This window comes from Catharus ustulatus, chromosome 1 (assembly GCF_009819885.2).
Source record: "Catharus ustulatus isolate bCatUst1 chromosome 1, bCatUst1.pri.v2, whole genome shotgun sequence".
In the NCBI taxonomy this organism is placed as follows: domain Eukaryota; kingdom Metazoa; phylum Chordata; class Aves; order Passeriformes; family Turdidae; genus Catharus; species Catharus ustulatus.
Window position 1 is genome coordinate 65,851,874 of NC_046221.1, and position 17,699 is coordinate 65,869,572.

The following is a 17,699-nucleotide window of genomic DNA, read 5'->3' on the forward strand; positions in this document are numbered from 1 at the left end:
TTGCACCAGCCCAGCTCCTGAGGGGAAGTGGCAACCATGGCTGGAGGCATGAGCCACTCCCCTCACTCTGGTCTCCACAGGAATCGCTGTTCTAGGACAGAGCTCTAGAACATGACAATGTAGCATACACATCCATGTTACCGTGGATGTAGATGTAAGTTTTTAATGGCTGGTTAATTATGATATCACTACATTTTATTGCAATATAGTACTATTTAAGCACTTTTAAAAATGCAAGGTGTACAAAGATTAAATTAAGACTGTAAATTGACTAAATATTTGGTTTTTATATAAATAGGTCATAACCACACTGTGTTGACATGTAATACTGTTATAATACAACAGTTAAACTGGTGAGCCTACACAACAGAAGCTGTCTGTAGTTAAACAAGGAAACAAAGTTGAAAAGACCATGTTAAAACAAAAAACTACTAAGATCAACAGGTTGGGATTGTAAGTAGCAACAAACATATTCACTCAGCTCCTGAGTAATTCAAGTTTTACAGTACACATTAAAAAATATCATTTCTTCCCATCAACACTATATATCCAAACCATTTGCATTTTGCAAATTACACTGATTGAACTATGTAACAATGGGGGTGGAGGTTGGCAAGTCATCCTGCTTGACGTTTACATCACCCACATGCTAATACATCCATGTTTTCTATTCTTCCGTCCCACCACAAGGTAGCAGGATTTTTGGTTTGTTTTTGGACAATCGTTCAAAGGATTGGTACTTGTCAATTTCGATGTCTGACGTTACCAGTGATATTTTCAGCTCTTAGTTGTCTAAGAGGTTTAAAGATGGAAATCTTCTCCTAACACTAAGTTAGAAATCATTTGCATCATGCTGTAAACTAGGAAGCAACATAAAGCGACAGACTTGTCCTTAGTACATAATTAAAATTCCAAATTCCAGTCAGCAGAGCTGGTCTACTTTCCATGTTGAATATGCCACAACACCTTTCAGACCTTCAAAATGCATAGCTAGTGTAGGTAGTCTTCCACTGTGGCGAACGCACAGGATCCAATTCCTGACCGGGCCATCAATCCTAGACACTGTGACGCCTGTCCCATGGCGAGGGCAAGCGGGGGTTGCTTTGGCAGATTGTGAGTCTCTGAAAAAGAATCACAGTGGCAGTTAAAATACCTGAATCATTTCATAATAATACACTGAACACTTGACATTTAAACTACCTAAATCATTCATTTGCAGAGTTTGCTCTTAGAGCAAGACAAAAAGCAGAAGCAACAAAGTGACCATGCACAGTGCCGTTACTGGACAGGCCCATTTTTGCTCCAATCTACAAGAGCAGACAAGTAGTTGTTATTTTCCACACCCTCCAAAACTATCCCTCTCTTTCCAGAGGAGTGTATCCTGTACTGCTATCCTTACAATAGAGCAGCAGTGGGACAAGGGGGAGGCCCCCAACCCCCCTGGGCAGCCAGCAGGCCACACTCACCTAGTATTGCACTATTCAGCACAGAGCACACTGGTTCTCTTTGTATGGGGTCAAGCTGATTTCCAACAGGGCTGCTCCAGGGATCAGAATATGCAAGTAAACTGAATGCATCCTGTGGGAAGATGACTTTTATTACATCTACAGCTACAAGCTACTAGTGAAAAGAAAGGCTATTTTGTTCAACTGTTTTGATTCGGAAGCACAAAGGTGACTGTCAGGGTCCATCAATACAAAAAGATAAATTGTGACAGGATTTGTTTCATTTAGTGTTTTTTCCCAAGAGCAAGGCAAAAGGTGGCATTATTTTACTAAGTGATGGGGTAAGAGAAAAGACTAAAAACTGCATGCAGTCTTTGGCAGGAATATTCTTTTCCAAAGCAGTCTCAAATCAAGGCAAACTAACATGCAGAGTACTAATGACAGCATATTTTGGGCATCTCTACCAAGTCTCCTTGAAGTTCATTTATCATTAGATACAAAAGCAACTTCAAGAGGCTAAGTTAGGTGGTCACAAATGAGAGAAAGGAAAGTGCTACATTAATTTCTGTGTTTAACTGTGTAACAACACAAAATTATCTTCCCTCTGTGTGTGCTACACAGACAAAAAAGAAGACAGTGCTGTACCACAGCTGACCATAACACTTGCCCTGAGACACACGAAAAATGGCAGAAGTTAAAGCAGAACAGTATTCCAGCACAACATGCTGTGGGAAGTTTCTGCTGGGCAGCACAGTTATTCACCTTTACAAGGAGATTAAACATACCTTGAGCATTTTCTTATTCACTGTGTTTTTGCCACATTCTCTTCTTAGCTGCTCACTCATTGCTTGCAATTCTCTTCCAAAATGGATCATCCTTTCAATGGCTGCTTGGCTGCCACCACATAGCTGGCGTCTTAACTGACTTGAATCTACTTCTAAAGAAACGATATCGTCATCATCACCACTGACAGAGCCGAGGGTAACAATCTATGGATCTACAGACTGATTGCACTCAGATACAGCTGCCTGCTCGGGAGAGAGCAGTCAGCCAGAGACCCTGGCCCCATGGGCTCCTGCACCACACTCTGTGAAACTGCTCCACAAACATTTGAGAGATCTGGTTAACTAACAGCAAAGGCTGTCACAGCACGTGCTGTTCATTTACAAGGGGTAATTTTAAACTCACTGGAAGATAAACCAGATTTTACCCTAAACTTTTAAGGGAGTTTAAAAAACAACAATGGAAGCCCACACAGTTCTAACTTCCTTAATTCTCTGGCATTGCATTTCTGAAGATACACCAAATTGGGAACTAATAGAGGGGAAAAAAATGCCAACCTTCCTCAACAGTCATGACGGATTCTGCTACAAAACCATCATTTAGACTGTTCATACTCCTCACAGAACACACTGTCTTAATCATTTGAGTATTCTTGCAATCAAGCAGGACACTACAACTGATTTCTTTGCTGTTTCCTACAATATTCCCCAATACTAGTGATTTTAAAAGATATTGATGCAGCTTATGAATAGTAAATCAACACTTGGCCTCTTTGAAAAATCTGCTTTTAAAATTTACACCTAAAGGCATTTATCCATTCCTTGTCTCTTTTCATCAATGGAATCAAGTTTTTAAATGAGCATTTAGATAGACTCTTCAGTTACAAATCCACTCTTATTTCTGACTTTAAGACTGCTATTTAGTGATGTATTTTGACTACTATTTCAAAAAAGTATTTTTAACTGGCCACTATTTTTGTCTTAGATGTAAGAGTATCAACTCTGGAAAATACCTGCCTACTTAACCTTATATACACAGCAGTAAGGAGAATATATAAATATTTCAAAAAGTGAAAAACCACCAGACTCAAACTGGGGGAGAGGGTAAATAGTGTAGGTGAAGCACCCATAAGTCTTCAAGTAGTGGTGTTTGTCCCTAGCTCAGCCTAATCTGAGACATGACTTTCCAAAGACAACTCCATTACAAAAACCACAACTCTGTACCCTGTGCAGCTGCTGCATGTCTGTCACAGCAAGTCTCTGAAAAGGCTGCAAGAGAGTGAGGATCTGCTCTGGGTTTTGTCACAGTTTCAGAGCATAATGCAGGGAAAACAGCCTGGTAACTTGCATTCCTCCTTGCAGGGCTGTAACAGAGTGACATTTGCTGTTCCACAGTTACCTGCATTTCCCAGCAGAGCTGCAGGATCAGCAGCAGCAGCACATGCTCCGGAACTGGGAAGCGCTCACAGACCTCTGCACGCGCTGCTGCATTCTGAAGGTCTCCAGTTTCACATTTCATTTAAACTACACATTAACTGACATCTGCTTAAACCAATTGTTTGAGTATCAATTCTGCAGCTGCACAAAGGGCAAGCAGAGGGATTTAAATACTCATTTGTCACAACATCAGCAGGTATGAGAGTATAAAGCTAATTAAGTAAAAAAAGTTAATTTTTAGCTCTTAACTATATAAATTGGTAATTTTTTGGTGGAAAATATGGCAAAAAATTTTTCATTTTTCACATTTCCCAAATAAAGCTCTTGAGCATTAAATATTAGCACTTTGCTCAATATAAAAGATTCAGAATTTCTATGCTTACTGTGGAGCACAAAGAGTGTGCCATGAGAGCCATGAATGGGAAGAGGGAGAAGCAATTTCCCAACTCAAACACAGGGTGCTACACAACCGGGTGTTTCTTCTTAAAGATACTTCCTTAGAAAGTAATGCTAGTTTCAGTAGCCATGAGTTACCCATTTCCCTGTTCTCACACTGACACTGGACCACCTAAATCAGCGGTTTAAAAATTTACATCTAGTAACAGCAAAATAAACAATCAAAAAATCAAGACTTGAACCAATAACCCTAATTTTCAAGTTGGGAAGCATTGCAAGTAAAAACATAACCTTGTTGCCATCACTTAATAAAAATGTAAGAAATATCACTGCAGACCCATTTCTGTGTCACATTCTTCCATTTCGTGATCATGTTTAGAACTACCATTTAGGAAGCCATTGGATGAAGTCTCAGCAACCCCATTGGAGTAGTGATCTGTTTCCATGTCTACATCATTGCTGAAAAGAGAGTAATAAATATAAGTTTTACTCATATTTAAGTACTTAGGTTATCTTTACAACTTAATCACAGTACTTCCTCATCTTGGCTACTGAAAAGCTACTGTTAAATATTACCAAGCTAGACCACAGTTTCCTAGATAGCAACTGGTGATACCGGAACACCGTGGAAAGTTTAAAGGCTGTCTCAACATTGGTTCTCATAAAATACTATTTTCAGATGCTGAAAAATTAAACCCCCATTATTCAAGAATAAGGAATATAGCACTTTCTAAATACACACCAAAAGGTTTTTACCTTGTTTATATAACTGTATGTACACAGAGCTGAAGAAAATGCATTGAGAAAATACACTACTCCCACTTTTTAATACAGTTAATATTTATACATAAAAATATAGTTAAGTCAATATACATCCCACTTTGAAAATACCATATTTAGGTAACTAATTATTTCAAAAACATGCCTTCTCCTCTTATTTACTCTGTGTAATGAGAGAGGAAAAACTAAAAAAGAAAATCCCCAAGCAAATGCTGAGTAAAGCAGAACACTGAAGAGACACTGAGTGGCAAATGCAGAGCATTCAACTCCTCACAACCCTTTGCTCACAGCAGCTCACAGAAGTGCTTTTAGAAAATGCCAGCGTGGCTTTGGGGACTGAGCTTTGCTGACAGTTGCACCCTGGCCTGTTCTATTCCATCACAGAGAACAGCAACCTAAAACCTCTGTCAAGACCAAATAGATTCAGTTTGGTAGGTTAATATCTTGCTTCTAAGCAACCAAAAATACTCAGCTTCCTTTGAGGAAGGAAACCAAAAGGCCTCTCTGACTGGGCAAGAACACAGCCAAGGAACTGTCTTCCTCCATGAAAAATCTCCAAGTTGCCAGGACACTGCCAGGCTTTTTGGCAAAGGCAACTGCTGATGCAAACAGAAATTGTGGAAAGTTAAAAAGTAAATTGTTACTCTTGCTTTTTTAGCCCAACTATAACTATTCAGCTAAAATACTTCTGGTCATCACATCCACTGTGGTAGTTTTAGGAATCCATTTTAGACAATGCAGCTGACTGCTGCTGCATTTCACATCAAATTAGGTTCTGCTGCATCCATGCAACCCAGAGCTTAACATGTACTGGTTATGAATAACCATATCAACCCTGGTTAACAGATTTATTTTCATTCTCTGAACTGAATGCATTTGCACTCGTGACAGTGACTGGATAGGCAAACACTCCTGGTGAATACACTGAAAGCGAATCCACACTTCGTATGCATCTCAACTGTGTTTACTTGGCACATACTGCCACAAACAGAGAGTGTCTGGAAAACTTTTCATTACCTGTGTGCAATACTTAAATCAGCATCAGTGGCTTCAATTAAAATCCCAAGTGCCAAAGAACTAATCACTATCACCATGCAACTTCAAAATTGACCACAGCTACAAGCAAGGTACAGTAATTTCACAATTACAAGCCGCACCGGATTATTAGCCGCACTTTTGTTTGCAGCAAGGATCCGCGTGCAACTTTCACAAAGTCGCCAATTAGTAACAGAACTGTGGACTCGCGGGGTTTACTGGCTTGGCCCCGCTCGGGGCGGCCACCAGGGAGCGGCCCCAGTCCCGCTCGCCACTGTCCCACTTCCCAGGGCCGGGCAGCACTGCCACTGCCCCACCGCCCGGGGCCGGGTGGGCTCCGGCTTGGCACTGCTGCGGGTTTGGACTTCTGAGTTGGGAAATTTCCAAAATTTGTTCATATATTGGCCACTCATGAGTGTAAGCCGCACTTCTGGGTTAGGAGCAAAATTTTAGTCAAAATGGTGCGGCTTATAATCGTGAAATTACTGTAATTTATTTTTGTCCATTGCATTTTTTAACCCAGCAGGAGAACAAGGTCTATTGAGCTTGAACTGTCAAAATAACCAGAGTTATCACAAGCTGTTGGCTTCTTACATGTTTCAACTCTCCTTGCGGGGGAGGGGGAGGGAAATCACATCAAATGCCACCAAAAACTCTTCCCTGCCATGCAAACACATGGAGAACACAAGCCTTAATGTGATTTAGAAGCATCTAAAGTTTAGTTACCTGGAATAGCTGTTAACCTGCTGTGATCTGGATACATTTATGTTGTTGAGCTCTGGAACATTCAAGCTGGTGGTCGTGTGTTTACTGTGACAGTAAGACTGATGTGCTTTATTTGATATTACTCCATTACTGCAACTACTTTCAAACCCTGCAAGAAAGTTTTAACAATTGTAGTCACAAAGTGGTATTTACACATAAGTTTGTAGAAAAAAAGTGAAGTAAGTGCAGTGTTACTGACCAAGAATATGTATGCTAAACTGGTTAAAATTCAAGTACTTCATGTTTCAGGTATTTGAACCTTTAAGGCTTCTAGAGTGCAGAAATGAAGCATTATTTAACAAGTATGAACACAGATACAATAAGGTTTTCCAGCTGTACTAATATACTGGTAAAACAGAAACTGTACTGATGTAGAAGAGTTTTTTAGAAAATCCTCTCTACACCACTGTAATCATTATGAATGGAAGCAAACATTATTAATGCCTGGTCACACAATTATTTTGATAAATGTGCTGTAGAATTCAGTGCTGAATACTTTGCATGTTGGTATACTTACATACAACCTTCTTCCTTCACCATATAATTATTTTAATTGTTAATATTGTGCTTTGCTAAATGAAATTACACTGTGAAACACATGAAATTATGCTATGTGAAATTATGATGCCTAGCTAAAATCTCTTCTGACCCTTCTAAAATATACCAGAAAACTACCATTTGAAGCAAACACGTAATTGCCAGTTCCATCAAACCAAGAGTTCCCTTGTATGTTCTAAAATAGAAACAGGTCACTGCAAGGGCTTATTATAAAGAAAAGAGCTGTTGCCATTTACAAAATCCCAAACATAAATTCTAATAATACATTCATCAACCTGCCTGTATTTTCAAAGTTAGAAAAGTTACAGGTGCTTTCTACAGTACATCCCAATAACCACCTGAAAAACAACCAGAAAATTTGAGTGCCTCTCCACTGATACATGTGATGGCACTCTCTTGACACAGAGGAAGGCAAAGCAAAGTTGTTCTCCTTCCAAGGGCAGTAGTAACAGTAATTTCACGACCATAAGGCGCACCGGACTATAGGGTGCACCCCCTGGGAGTTGATAAAATTCGCAATTTTGTAGATCAGATAAGGCGCACCGGACTATAGGGTGCACTTTTTTTTTGCAGCGAGGCTCCGCCCCCAGCTCCCCCCACACAGTTGCTGGCCGAGGCCCCGCCTCAAGCCGGCAGCCATTGGCCCCCGGGTCTGCCTGTACCCGGCAGGGGTGGTGCCGTGGGCCCCCAGGCCCGCCTGTATCCGGCGGGGCCGGGGCATGCCCGCCGTTGCTCCGTGCCGCCTCTCCGGGGTTGGGGGTATGGCCGCTGCCCCTCTGTGCCCCCTCCACAGGGCCAGGGCAGGCCTCTGGAGGGGCCATCCCGCCTCCACGGGGCCGGGGCGTGTCTGTGGAGGGGCCGTCCCACCTCCATGGGGCCGGGGCGCGCCCACTGCTGCTCCGCCCTGCCTCCACCTGGCAGCCGTGGCCCTGCCGGCTCCCCCCGCGGCTCGCAGCTCTCACTTCCGAGTAGGCAAATTTCTGAACTTTGTCCATCAGATAAGGCGCACCGGACTATAAGGCGCACTTCCGGGTTCGGGGGAAAGTTTTAGTCAAAAGGGTGCGCCTTATAGTCATGAAATTACTGTTCTCTGATGGCCAGGCTACACTGGCTTTTCACTTCTCCTCAGTGAGGAAGAAAAAAAACAAAGTGCCCCCAATCAGTCCCAATCAGTTTGGATTTGGAAATGAAACAGAAGTGAAAGCTGATGGTCTCTGCTACCTTAAGAGTCTTAGTCTTCAAGGATGCCATGTTCAGGTACCATTTTAACATGCTCAGCTTCTTCTCAGCAGGGGTGTGCTTTGGAAGGCATGGGGATCTCTCCACAAGCTTGGGGCAGCTCTGAACATTTGTGGCTTTCCACTGAAGATTTTCCATTACTTAAATGCTCTAAGAAATGTTTCAACTGTGCAGACTGAAATGTGCCTGCCAGCAGCAGGTCTTTTATTCAACCATACCACCCAGATTCTAGTGTTTCCTGCTCAACCACAGCTATTCTGACTTCTCCATCAACACCACAGGAAATGGATCATATACACCACTTACTGGATTTAAACCAACTTGCCCAAGCTATAAATTATCATCAAAAGGACAACAGAAATTTGTCAGAACCTTCCACCTCCCAGAGAGAAGCACTTCATAGAAATTGGTGGCAACCTACTTTGCAAGAAATAAAGCCAAGAGCACATGCAAAAATTATGCAATGAAGCTTCTGTTTTTCCCAGTGACTGCAAATCACGTCTTTTAATCATTAAATTTTTCTGTTACATGCAGCATTCAGCATAAAATCTTAAGTTAAAAAAAAATCCATGTGGTGTGGTACGTCCAAATCTGTGTGGTCTATCCTCCATGTGAACTTACCAGTGAAGTGTGTGCTGCTTCCTTTGCCTGTTGCCAAATTGTGAATATTCATTCCATGGCTCGGACTCATGCTAGGACTACTGAAAGACCGAGGGCTAACAGGGTAACTGTCTTGAGATTTTGGACTGTGGCCTCCCAAACACCGCACTTCACTGTCTGTACCGTTCACCATCTCTATGAACTGGCGCACCCTAAACAAAAGGCAGAAAGTTAAGCTAAATAAAACCATTTATACATTTCAAATTACCAACGATAGCAATGATTTCATTTTAGTGTTAAATATAGAACAAGTCTGACTCAACAAAATGCTGGATGTCAGTAACCCAATCATCAATAAGCTCTGAACCATTCCACCAAAAATGCACAATTACAGATTTGTGAGGGAGCAGAACAGGAATATTATCCTTGGAGGACAGCTTTTGTCACTAAGTCCTCAAAGTTTAGAGAGTTAAACTATATTTTCTTGTTCTAACTGTTTTCTTTTATTGGCAGGGGCAAGGTTATTTCTTGAGAAAGGTATGTCATTATGTTGTCATGTCTGTCATTTCTCTCAAAGTAAATGAGAACAGAGTTTGACTGTCTGGACCATTAAGCATTAAAGGGTAACTCTTAACATTAAACACCTGCACTAGAAAACAGTTTGAAAAGTAAACTCCCATACAAACCTTCCCTTTAGAGGCTGTTGCTCTTTGTCTATTTCATTTTAGATAAGGAGGTTTTGCTATGGACTTTAAAGAAGCTCAGAACTCCTGCTTTATACTTTAGGCTTCAATAGCCTCAATAGAACAGGCAAAATTTAGAAAGACAGATTGAGAAAAAGATAACATACAATTGACGCTATTGAGTGAAGTCTTTCATCAAAATGTTCACATTTTGTTAATTCTGTGATAAGTCTGGAGTACTGTCACGTGAATTCTGTTCAGCACTTGAGCATGACAGACTTCAAACACATTCCCAGTTACTTAACTGAACATAAAATTAAAGTGCTTTGTTCTTAGAGGAGATAACACATTTTTTTCCACATACAAACACTGCAATGGGATACAAAATTCTGGAGAACAGCGCAGCTGGCAAGTAAAAATGCCAGAATGAAGGTGACTATTGTGTGCCTGGGAAGCCATGAGAACTCATTGGGATTATGGAATTTCCACAGTTTAAGCCAGAAGTTTCTAGCAAAGTGGTATAGAATGAAACAGCTCATTTAAACTGGTCTTTAAAGTCAGTCACCCCTTTGGAGGAACAGACTAATTTATGCCATCAGGATTCTTAACCTTCTTGAATGTGCTACTTTATCTGTTTCTATTTTAAGTTTTATGTGACACCCAGATCGACTAAAATTCATTAAAAACACTACAGAACTAAGTTCTAGAGAACAAGTCTACAGGGAGATGTGAATTATGCTGCACACCAGGACCTCGATGACAAAACCTAGTTAAACATGTAGCAAATAAGAAGAGCATAAAAAAGTGAAATATACACATTTTCTAAAAAGCGCTGCTTAACTTTGTATAAATTTCTCTGAAAGCTTTAAATGAGTAACTGTCTTGTCTCAGAAGGTACTGTGCCATCTATAAACACACATCTGTATAATTTGAAGACTCACTTTAATGCAAATAAGAGATTAGGATTTCTTTCTAGTAAACTTGGATACAACTGTTGTGTTGTTTCAATGGCTTCTCCCATTCTTCCTGCTAAAACCAATTTCTGAATTCCTGTTCACCAAAAAACAAATAAGAGATTAGGATTTTTTTCTAGTAAACTTGGATACAGCTGTTATGTTGTTTCAATGGGTTCTCCATTCATCCTGCCAAAACCAATTTCTGAATTTCTGTTCAGCAAAACCAACATCAGTTAAATGGACAGCTTATGGATTAATATACGTACATTAACGATTAAAAGACACTGCAACCATCAATCAAGATTTTTTTCCTTTTAGAAAAAAGTAATGCAAAGAAAGATCATGCTTCCTTAAAATGTTCAACAGGAATATTTAAGAAGTGCACTCCACCTACATGTATCTAAATGAGAACTCAGTATTTTTATTTATTGCCAGCATCCAACTGCTTTGTAGTCAGATTGTGCATTTAGAGCTAGAATGAGACTGCAGACACTCTTCTGTGATTTATTTCTCATTTTTGCAACTTTTTATAAATAAGCACATACCAAACTACTGTCACTCAAGAATATCCAACTTGCATCCCACTCCTACAGGTTCAATTTTGACTAAGAAAAACAAAAATTTAGTCTCTCTCACCTACAACACATACTTCCAATCAAATTATAGTTGAGTAAATCTTTCACAACAGTCCCTGCTTTAGTTGATACTTCTGTGGCTGTAACTTGGCTCACGTTGCAAACAGCCTCCCAGCTCTCTCCAGCAACAGAGAAACTGATCCAAATGAAAAATAGCCAAACAAATGTGATATTTTACAACCAGAGCAGTTTCCCATGTGGTATGTCATACAGCAACATAAATGCTGATGGTCATAGAGCAGGGATTGAAACAGAGGGGAAGGCACTGTTCAATCAGGCTGCCAAACAGCACTGACATGGCAAGTTAGAACTGAACTGTTGTTAGTTGTCCTTGTCCTCTTCCCCCTCATATCTGTAAGCAGGAAAACTCAAGTTCCATTTAACTCATAAAACATTCTCTAAACTCAATCCCTTTTCACAGTTCAAATAAAAATGTAAATGTTTGTCAAGACTAAGTTTTATATTCCTGTTTGTGGCTATTAGCTCTCATAAACACTCAAGAGACATTACACACACTTGTTTCAGACATATCACAACTTTCCATTCAAAAGAAAAGACAACAGATAATTTATCACATTCTGCTACATCAAACAAGTTACAAAGTATTACTGTGCAGATTTTTCATATCCAGCTGCTCATACATGTGTAACATTAGATGACAGCAAAGAACTGTGCTATGGAGTAGTGCTGCAAGCATATTCTACAACACTGCTTAAGAGAAAGCTTTATGTAATATCTGTTTAAGAGAGGAAAAAAGGGATGCAACGTGCTTTCCAGCCTTACTTTGTCTGTTCTTAATGGAAGCTAGTTCTTCTAGCACAGTCTGGTCTGTGGATCTGGCGAATGCCTCTGCTGTTGCACAGTATCCATGGTGAACTAAGTAAGATGATACCATTCTAAAAATAAACAAAACAAAACTCAGAAATACTCATTAAATACAGGTGAGAAACCAAGAACTCCTGAATGTAAAAATCCTTTGCTAAAATACGCTGACTGAATTGAAAAATTCTACTTGAAAGGCAGAGATTTCTGTACAAGTCAGACAAAAATAATTCAGTTAAGAGTCAGTATATTCTGCACTGAAAAAAACTTTAAAAAATAATAAATGCATAACTGTATTATGATAAATTTTACTAACAATTATTCATCACATAAAGGCAGGGTCAGTTCAAATATTAACTGCTAATTAAGTTGGGGTTTTTTGGGTTTTTTTTCTCATTACACACACTGAAGTGAAACTGCTGCACAGTAAGTTTTTGTTTTCACTGAAAAAATAAAAAATTCCAAGTCACAACCACCATTTTTCCAAGAAACACTAATGACAACACAACTTAACCTGGCATGCTGAAGGCTGAGAATGCAAAGGGAAATTTCCAGAGCCAAGATTAAAACTGTCCATTACAACTACGGCAACTTTCCTACAAATGCCCCAATCCATATTAGATAGGTAAAGTTAGAACAGAAGTCTTACACTCATCATTAAAATCCAAATTATCAATGAGCCAGACAACTCTGTCACAAGATCTGTTCATGCTCCTTTTTACACTGCTATCAGACCTGGTAATAAAATTACTTGTACTGTTTTTTAATATAGTAGTTTCACGAATACAAGCCACACCATTTTGACTAAAATTTTGCTCCCACACCGGAAATGCGGCTAGTACTCAGGAGCGGCTAATATGTGAATAATTTTCTGACATTTACAACCTCAGAAGTGCCAGCCAGGGTGCCGAGTGGAGCAGCTGCCAGTAAAAGCCGGCATTTCGTGATTGTTACAAATTGTTACTCTGTTGCACCGCGGGTGGAGCCTGGCTCCCTGCAGGCAGCACGGGGGGCGGGGAGAGAGGAGGGAGAGCTCTCTCCTTCCCTCCTCTGCCGCAGCCCGGGGGAGAGACGGGGGGGCCCCGCGCCGCCATTGCCGTGGCCCGGGGGGAAGGCGGGGGCCCTGTGCCGCCATCACCGCGGCTCGGGGAGGAGGTGGGGGGCTCCGTCCCCGCCCGCCTCCACCGCCGCGGGAGCTGGGGGGGCTCCATCCCTGCCGGCCACCAGGGGGAAGCGCCAGGCCAGGGCGAGCGAGCCCAGAGGCAGCAGCCGGCCACGAGCGGCCCTGCTGAGCGGCAGCGCCGGGCTGGGCCACCTGGCCCCGTCGGCAGCCCCTAGTGGGCCGAGCCTGCACAGCCCAAGCCGAGCCAGTAAACCCCCCGCCATGCCGCCGTTCTGTTACTAACTGGCAACTTTGTTGCACACGGGTCCTCACTGCGAATGACAGAGCGGCTTATACTCAGGTGCGGCTTATTTATGGACAAAAAACGAAATATTTGCCAACACCCAGAGATGCGGCTTATACTCAGTGCGGCTTGTATTCGTGAATTTACTGTAATACCTATCACTTTTTTGCACAAGACAATAGACAGAATATTTTAAGGTTCTCTGAAATTATGCAACTAACAACTTTTTAAAATATTAATAATATTACAAGTCTTACTTCTGAATCATTGTTTGCCACTCTCCTTCCCGATCTCCTATTGGAAATCTGTCAATCTGTGCTTGAATTTTGGTTCTCCACTCTCGCATATAGTCTTCAATATCAAATACAAATGGGTGTTGTCCAAAATTAGCATCCACAACCTCTCCTGGTGTTTGAAGCCCTACTGTAGGGTACAAGTTTGGCTGCAAGAAATATTTTAGTTAGTTTTTGATACTTGTTCTAAAATCCCCACTGTTGTGGGTTTGGGTTTTTTTTTTCCATCTCTAGTAATAACCTCACTGCTTCTAGTAGTGTGCTCCAGCAATAAATGCAGCTTCTGCCAATACAGCAATACAATGACTGAGTAATTTTATTCCCATTGCTCATAATTTGTTTTAGTTTGGAAGAAGAAAATCTTACTAACATTCTAGCCGAAAAATACACCTTTTAAACTCTGCTAAATGTTACAAGTTTTGGGTTCAATTTCACTAAATGTTAAGTAACAATTTTTGATGATTTTTAAAGACCTGTTTTTAAAAAGGTCTTTAGAAAGAGAACAGAAATTCAACTTATAAAGTGGGCAATTTTCCTTTTAGGATGAAATACTTAAAACAACGCTGAATTTTAGTGTTTAGTACTGACAGGATAGAAAACTCAATAGCCTCAAAATCCAATTGTAGTGCCTAACAAGAACTGTAAGAGTACACTGAGGTTTTTGTGAATTCCTGGGCTTGTATCTAGGAAAATACTTCATAGTATTTATTGTTGTGTCAGTTTTCCGCTTAGAGATTAGGTCCCCATGAAAATTCTAAAAATGCCAAACATGAGAAAGGTACAATCTGCCTGTTGGGATAAAGGCTATTTTCTTAAAGGCAATGAGCATCTCAGCAATGGTGAGGCAATCAATTGTGTGAATGGGGTTTTGTTGCTGGGGTCTTTTGTGTGTGTGTGGGTGGAGACAGTTTAATTTTTTTTTTTAAGTTTTTAAAATAAAAATCATAATTACACTGCAAATAATATTGGTATGGTATAATGGGTTATTGATCTACAGAACTATTATGTCAAATAAATTAAAGCTATCAGTAAGAAGTTATCAACATGCAGGTCAGTAGGAACTCTGGAGCCCAGAGAACCCAATGAAAAGAAAAATACTCTAGTTGCTCAAACCATGCCCAAACCAATCTTTTCCCTATTTTCACAAATACACCATTTGCTTTTTAAAATAAACATGCTCATACTATTACCTAGCCTAAAATAACCAACAAACCACAAGTCTCAAATGTTTTAGATGGAAACCATTGATTCTAACAAGGGCTTCAGCTTCATACTTCAGATTATAGTGTCAGTTTTCCTGAGCTGGCACCATGTGCTAGCAAGGAGTCCTGCTAGTATCCTGAAGATCCAGAACAGTGGCAGTGGTTTCCTACACAAAACAATCAACCCTCAAGTGGTAGGACTAAGAGGCTCCTTGTGTTACTGACTTCATTTTTCCTTAATATCTGTCCTTGCCTCTTAAGGCCACACAAAGGGAGTAGCTGGCCAGATGGACGTGCATCACACACTGCACCTTAAACAGATTAAATCAGAAATGAAGTGGATGAGAAGAAAACCAAAGTAAGTGCAGTATCATGCCTGTAAAAGTAGTATAGGGAACAGATGCCAGTTTTAAGGAAAGCACAATTTAATTGACTCAAAAGCTACAAGACTTCAGATATGTGCAGCTTTAAAAAGAAAAAAAATTTGATACATTTGATTCTATGAAGTAAAAATTGTGAAAATCAGGCATCAAGAATGAGTTACAGCAACATCTCAAGCAGCCATCCACTATGCTGGAGTTTAATACAGCTCTGACTTTGTACGTAAGGCTTGAATGTGCCAAAGTATGTAACAACTATTTGCATGTATTATTATTATTTTCTGCTAAAAAAAAAAAAAAAAACCACCCTTAAAAGAAAAACCTCTTGTAAGGATCAAGATCAATGTAAAATGAGACCAATTTCTCTTTCAATTAAAAAATCACCACTGCAATCATGATGAGAAATATCTAATATTAAACTGGCTACAAAGATTATCATTGTAATTCCAACAAATGGAAGATAAAGGCTAGTTTGATCTGAAACATCTGTTTATGAAACAAAGGAAAACCGTTTGAAAATGCACTTATCTTACCGGTAAATCTGTGAAAGCGATGCCTGTAATAAAGAGAAAATTAAGATTAATTTCCATGTGCCTGGATGCTAGACTCATTTTCTTAAATGTATCATTATCTGTCCAGAAATTTCACCCAAACCATCTCAGAAATAAGTATGGTGAAATCCACAATGCTTAGGCACAATTCATGTTTTTAAATAATAAATGATGGTATTTGGAAAAAAGTAGTCACCATTCAAAAATACTTAAACTGTCCTTAATTTTTTCAAAATAGGTCATAAGATTTAGCAAATCATACAGATATGCAGATTAGAAAGTCTGAAAATTCTAGCTACATAGTAAATTTAGAGAAAAAAGGTAAGGATATCAGACAATACTTTTTCACTTGCATTTCATGATGTTGCAACATCAAGATTTAACGGTGTCTTTTTTTGTTTGCTATTACTTTTCTTCGTAAATACTCACAATCTCAAGCACTCTCACAAGCAGCACATGTCTATAATACTCCAAACCAGTCTGCAAGTGTTTCACTCTAATCCAAGTCCGCATGCTTTGGTTTTCAAACAGAACAGCTTAATATCTTGTTACATAATTACAAGCATCCATCTACCCATAAAACCAAGGGAGTGATTCTGCTGTCCAGGATTAGAGAAAAATACGACCTCTATACACTTCAGGAACTTGAGGCAATTTCAGGGGGTGGGAAGCTTTCAGTTAAAAAAACCCCATCAGTAATCTTCTTCGGACAGCCAAATAATAACCGTATTTCCTTTATTGTTGCAAGTTTATTTTTTTTAATGCAGAATTATTCAAATCCACTTATCCCTTCAAACTTCAATTTATTTTGTACCACCATATTTTCAAATTTAAGATGAAAACAAAGCCTTTAACCTTTTGTCCTAAATTCCATCTCTGTTTTCAATCTCTCTTCTTCCCCAGGATTTCAAATCTCAAGAGCATCTGGATTCCTTACCCACATCTTTTGAAACAGAAGTATGACATACTGAGTGAATCTGTTTCCTTTGTTTCCTCCCATCATATCTCAAAGCTATAATTTTATTTATTCCCTGCTCTTACCCTAACTTTTTCTAAGCTATACCACTTTTTCTATTTGGCAATTTTGACATCCAACTTGCTCTCTTCCAAAGTGGAGGCTGTAGGTATGACAAATAAATGATGACTAAGTGATATGTAGGTGCTGGAGGTCTTGGGTGGGGGTAGGGGTGGTTTTGGTCTTTTTTTTCAACTCAGGATTTCGCACTTGCATGAGAATTGCTTAGCCCTTTCTGCAGCATCAAATCCCAGTCTGAGACAGAGACTTCCTATATTCTAGACATATATATGGGCCCAGAGAAGAAACATAAATGTCCTCCAAGTCCCGAACCTACAGGAATTCTGAACAACTAGCAGCTGCAACAACTCTGTGAGACAGACAGAATTTCTGATTTCTTTTTCCACTCACACAGAATCAATTTTCTTCTGTCAGAAGCTAAAGCTAACAAAGCCCATGGCAGCAGAAGAGCTGTCAGGTTTCCTTCTGAAATCCATAAAGTGTTTGTTAGACTCAGTCTGTGACAGGTGACATTTTATTAGCCTCTCCTCACCTATGCCATTCTGGACTCCTCTAAAAACAGATTTTAATCTTTTGCATTGCTCTTTCACAGTTGGCCTAATCCAGTCTGCTCTAAGTTTTCCTCTGAAAAGGAAGGTTCTGCTCTTGCCTTCCTAGCTTGCTCATGCTTTCATGTGACCATAAGGGTAGTGAGAACA

General features: G+C 39.9%; 1 protein-coding gene across 1 annotated transcript in view; it reads right to left on the reverse strand.

Annotated features, from left to right (window-relative positions):
• Nucleotides 1–177: 177 nt before the first annotated feature.
• Nucleotides 178–17,699, reverse strand: part of RANBP9 (RAN binding protein 9) — a 40,395-nt gene continuing 22,873 nt past the window's right edge. Inside the window, exons 5-14 of the mRNA XM_033056237.2 lie at nt 15,948–15,970; nt 13,797–13,981; nt 12,095–12,207; nt 10,662–10,770; nt 9,059–9,249; nt 6,602–6,749; nt 4,398–4,519; nt 2,231–2,382; nt 1,467–1,578; nt 178–1,121 (exon numbers count right to left, since the gene is read on the reverse strand). Of these exons, the coding sequence (XP_032912128.1) occupies nt 991–1,121; nt 1,467–1,578; nt 2,231–2,382; nt 4,398–4,519; nt 6,602–6,749; nt 9,059–9,249; nt 10,662–10,770; nt 12,095–12,207; nt 13,797–13,981; nt 15,948–15,970 (1,286 nt within the window). The 3' untranslated portion in view covers nt 178–990. The remainder of the gene's footprint in view (nt 1,122–1,466; nt 1,579–2,230; nt 2,383–4,397; nt 4,520–6,601; nt 6,750–9,058; nt 9,250–10,661; nt 10,771–12,094; nt 12,208–13,796; nt 13,982–15,947; nt 15,971–17,699) is intronic.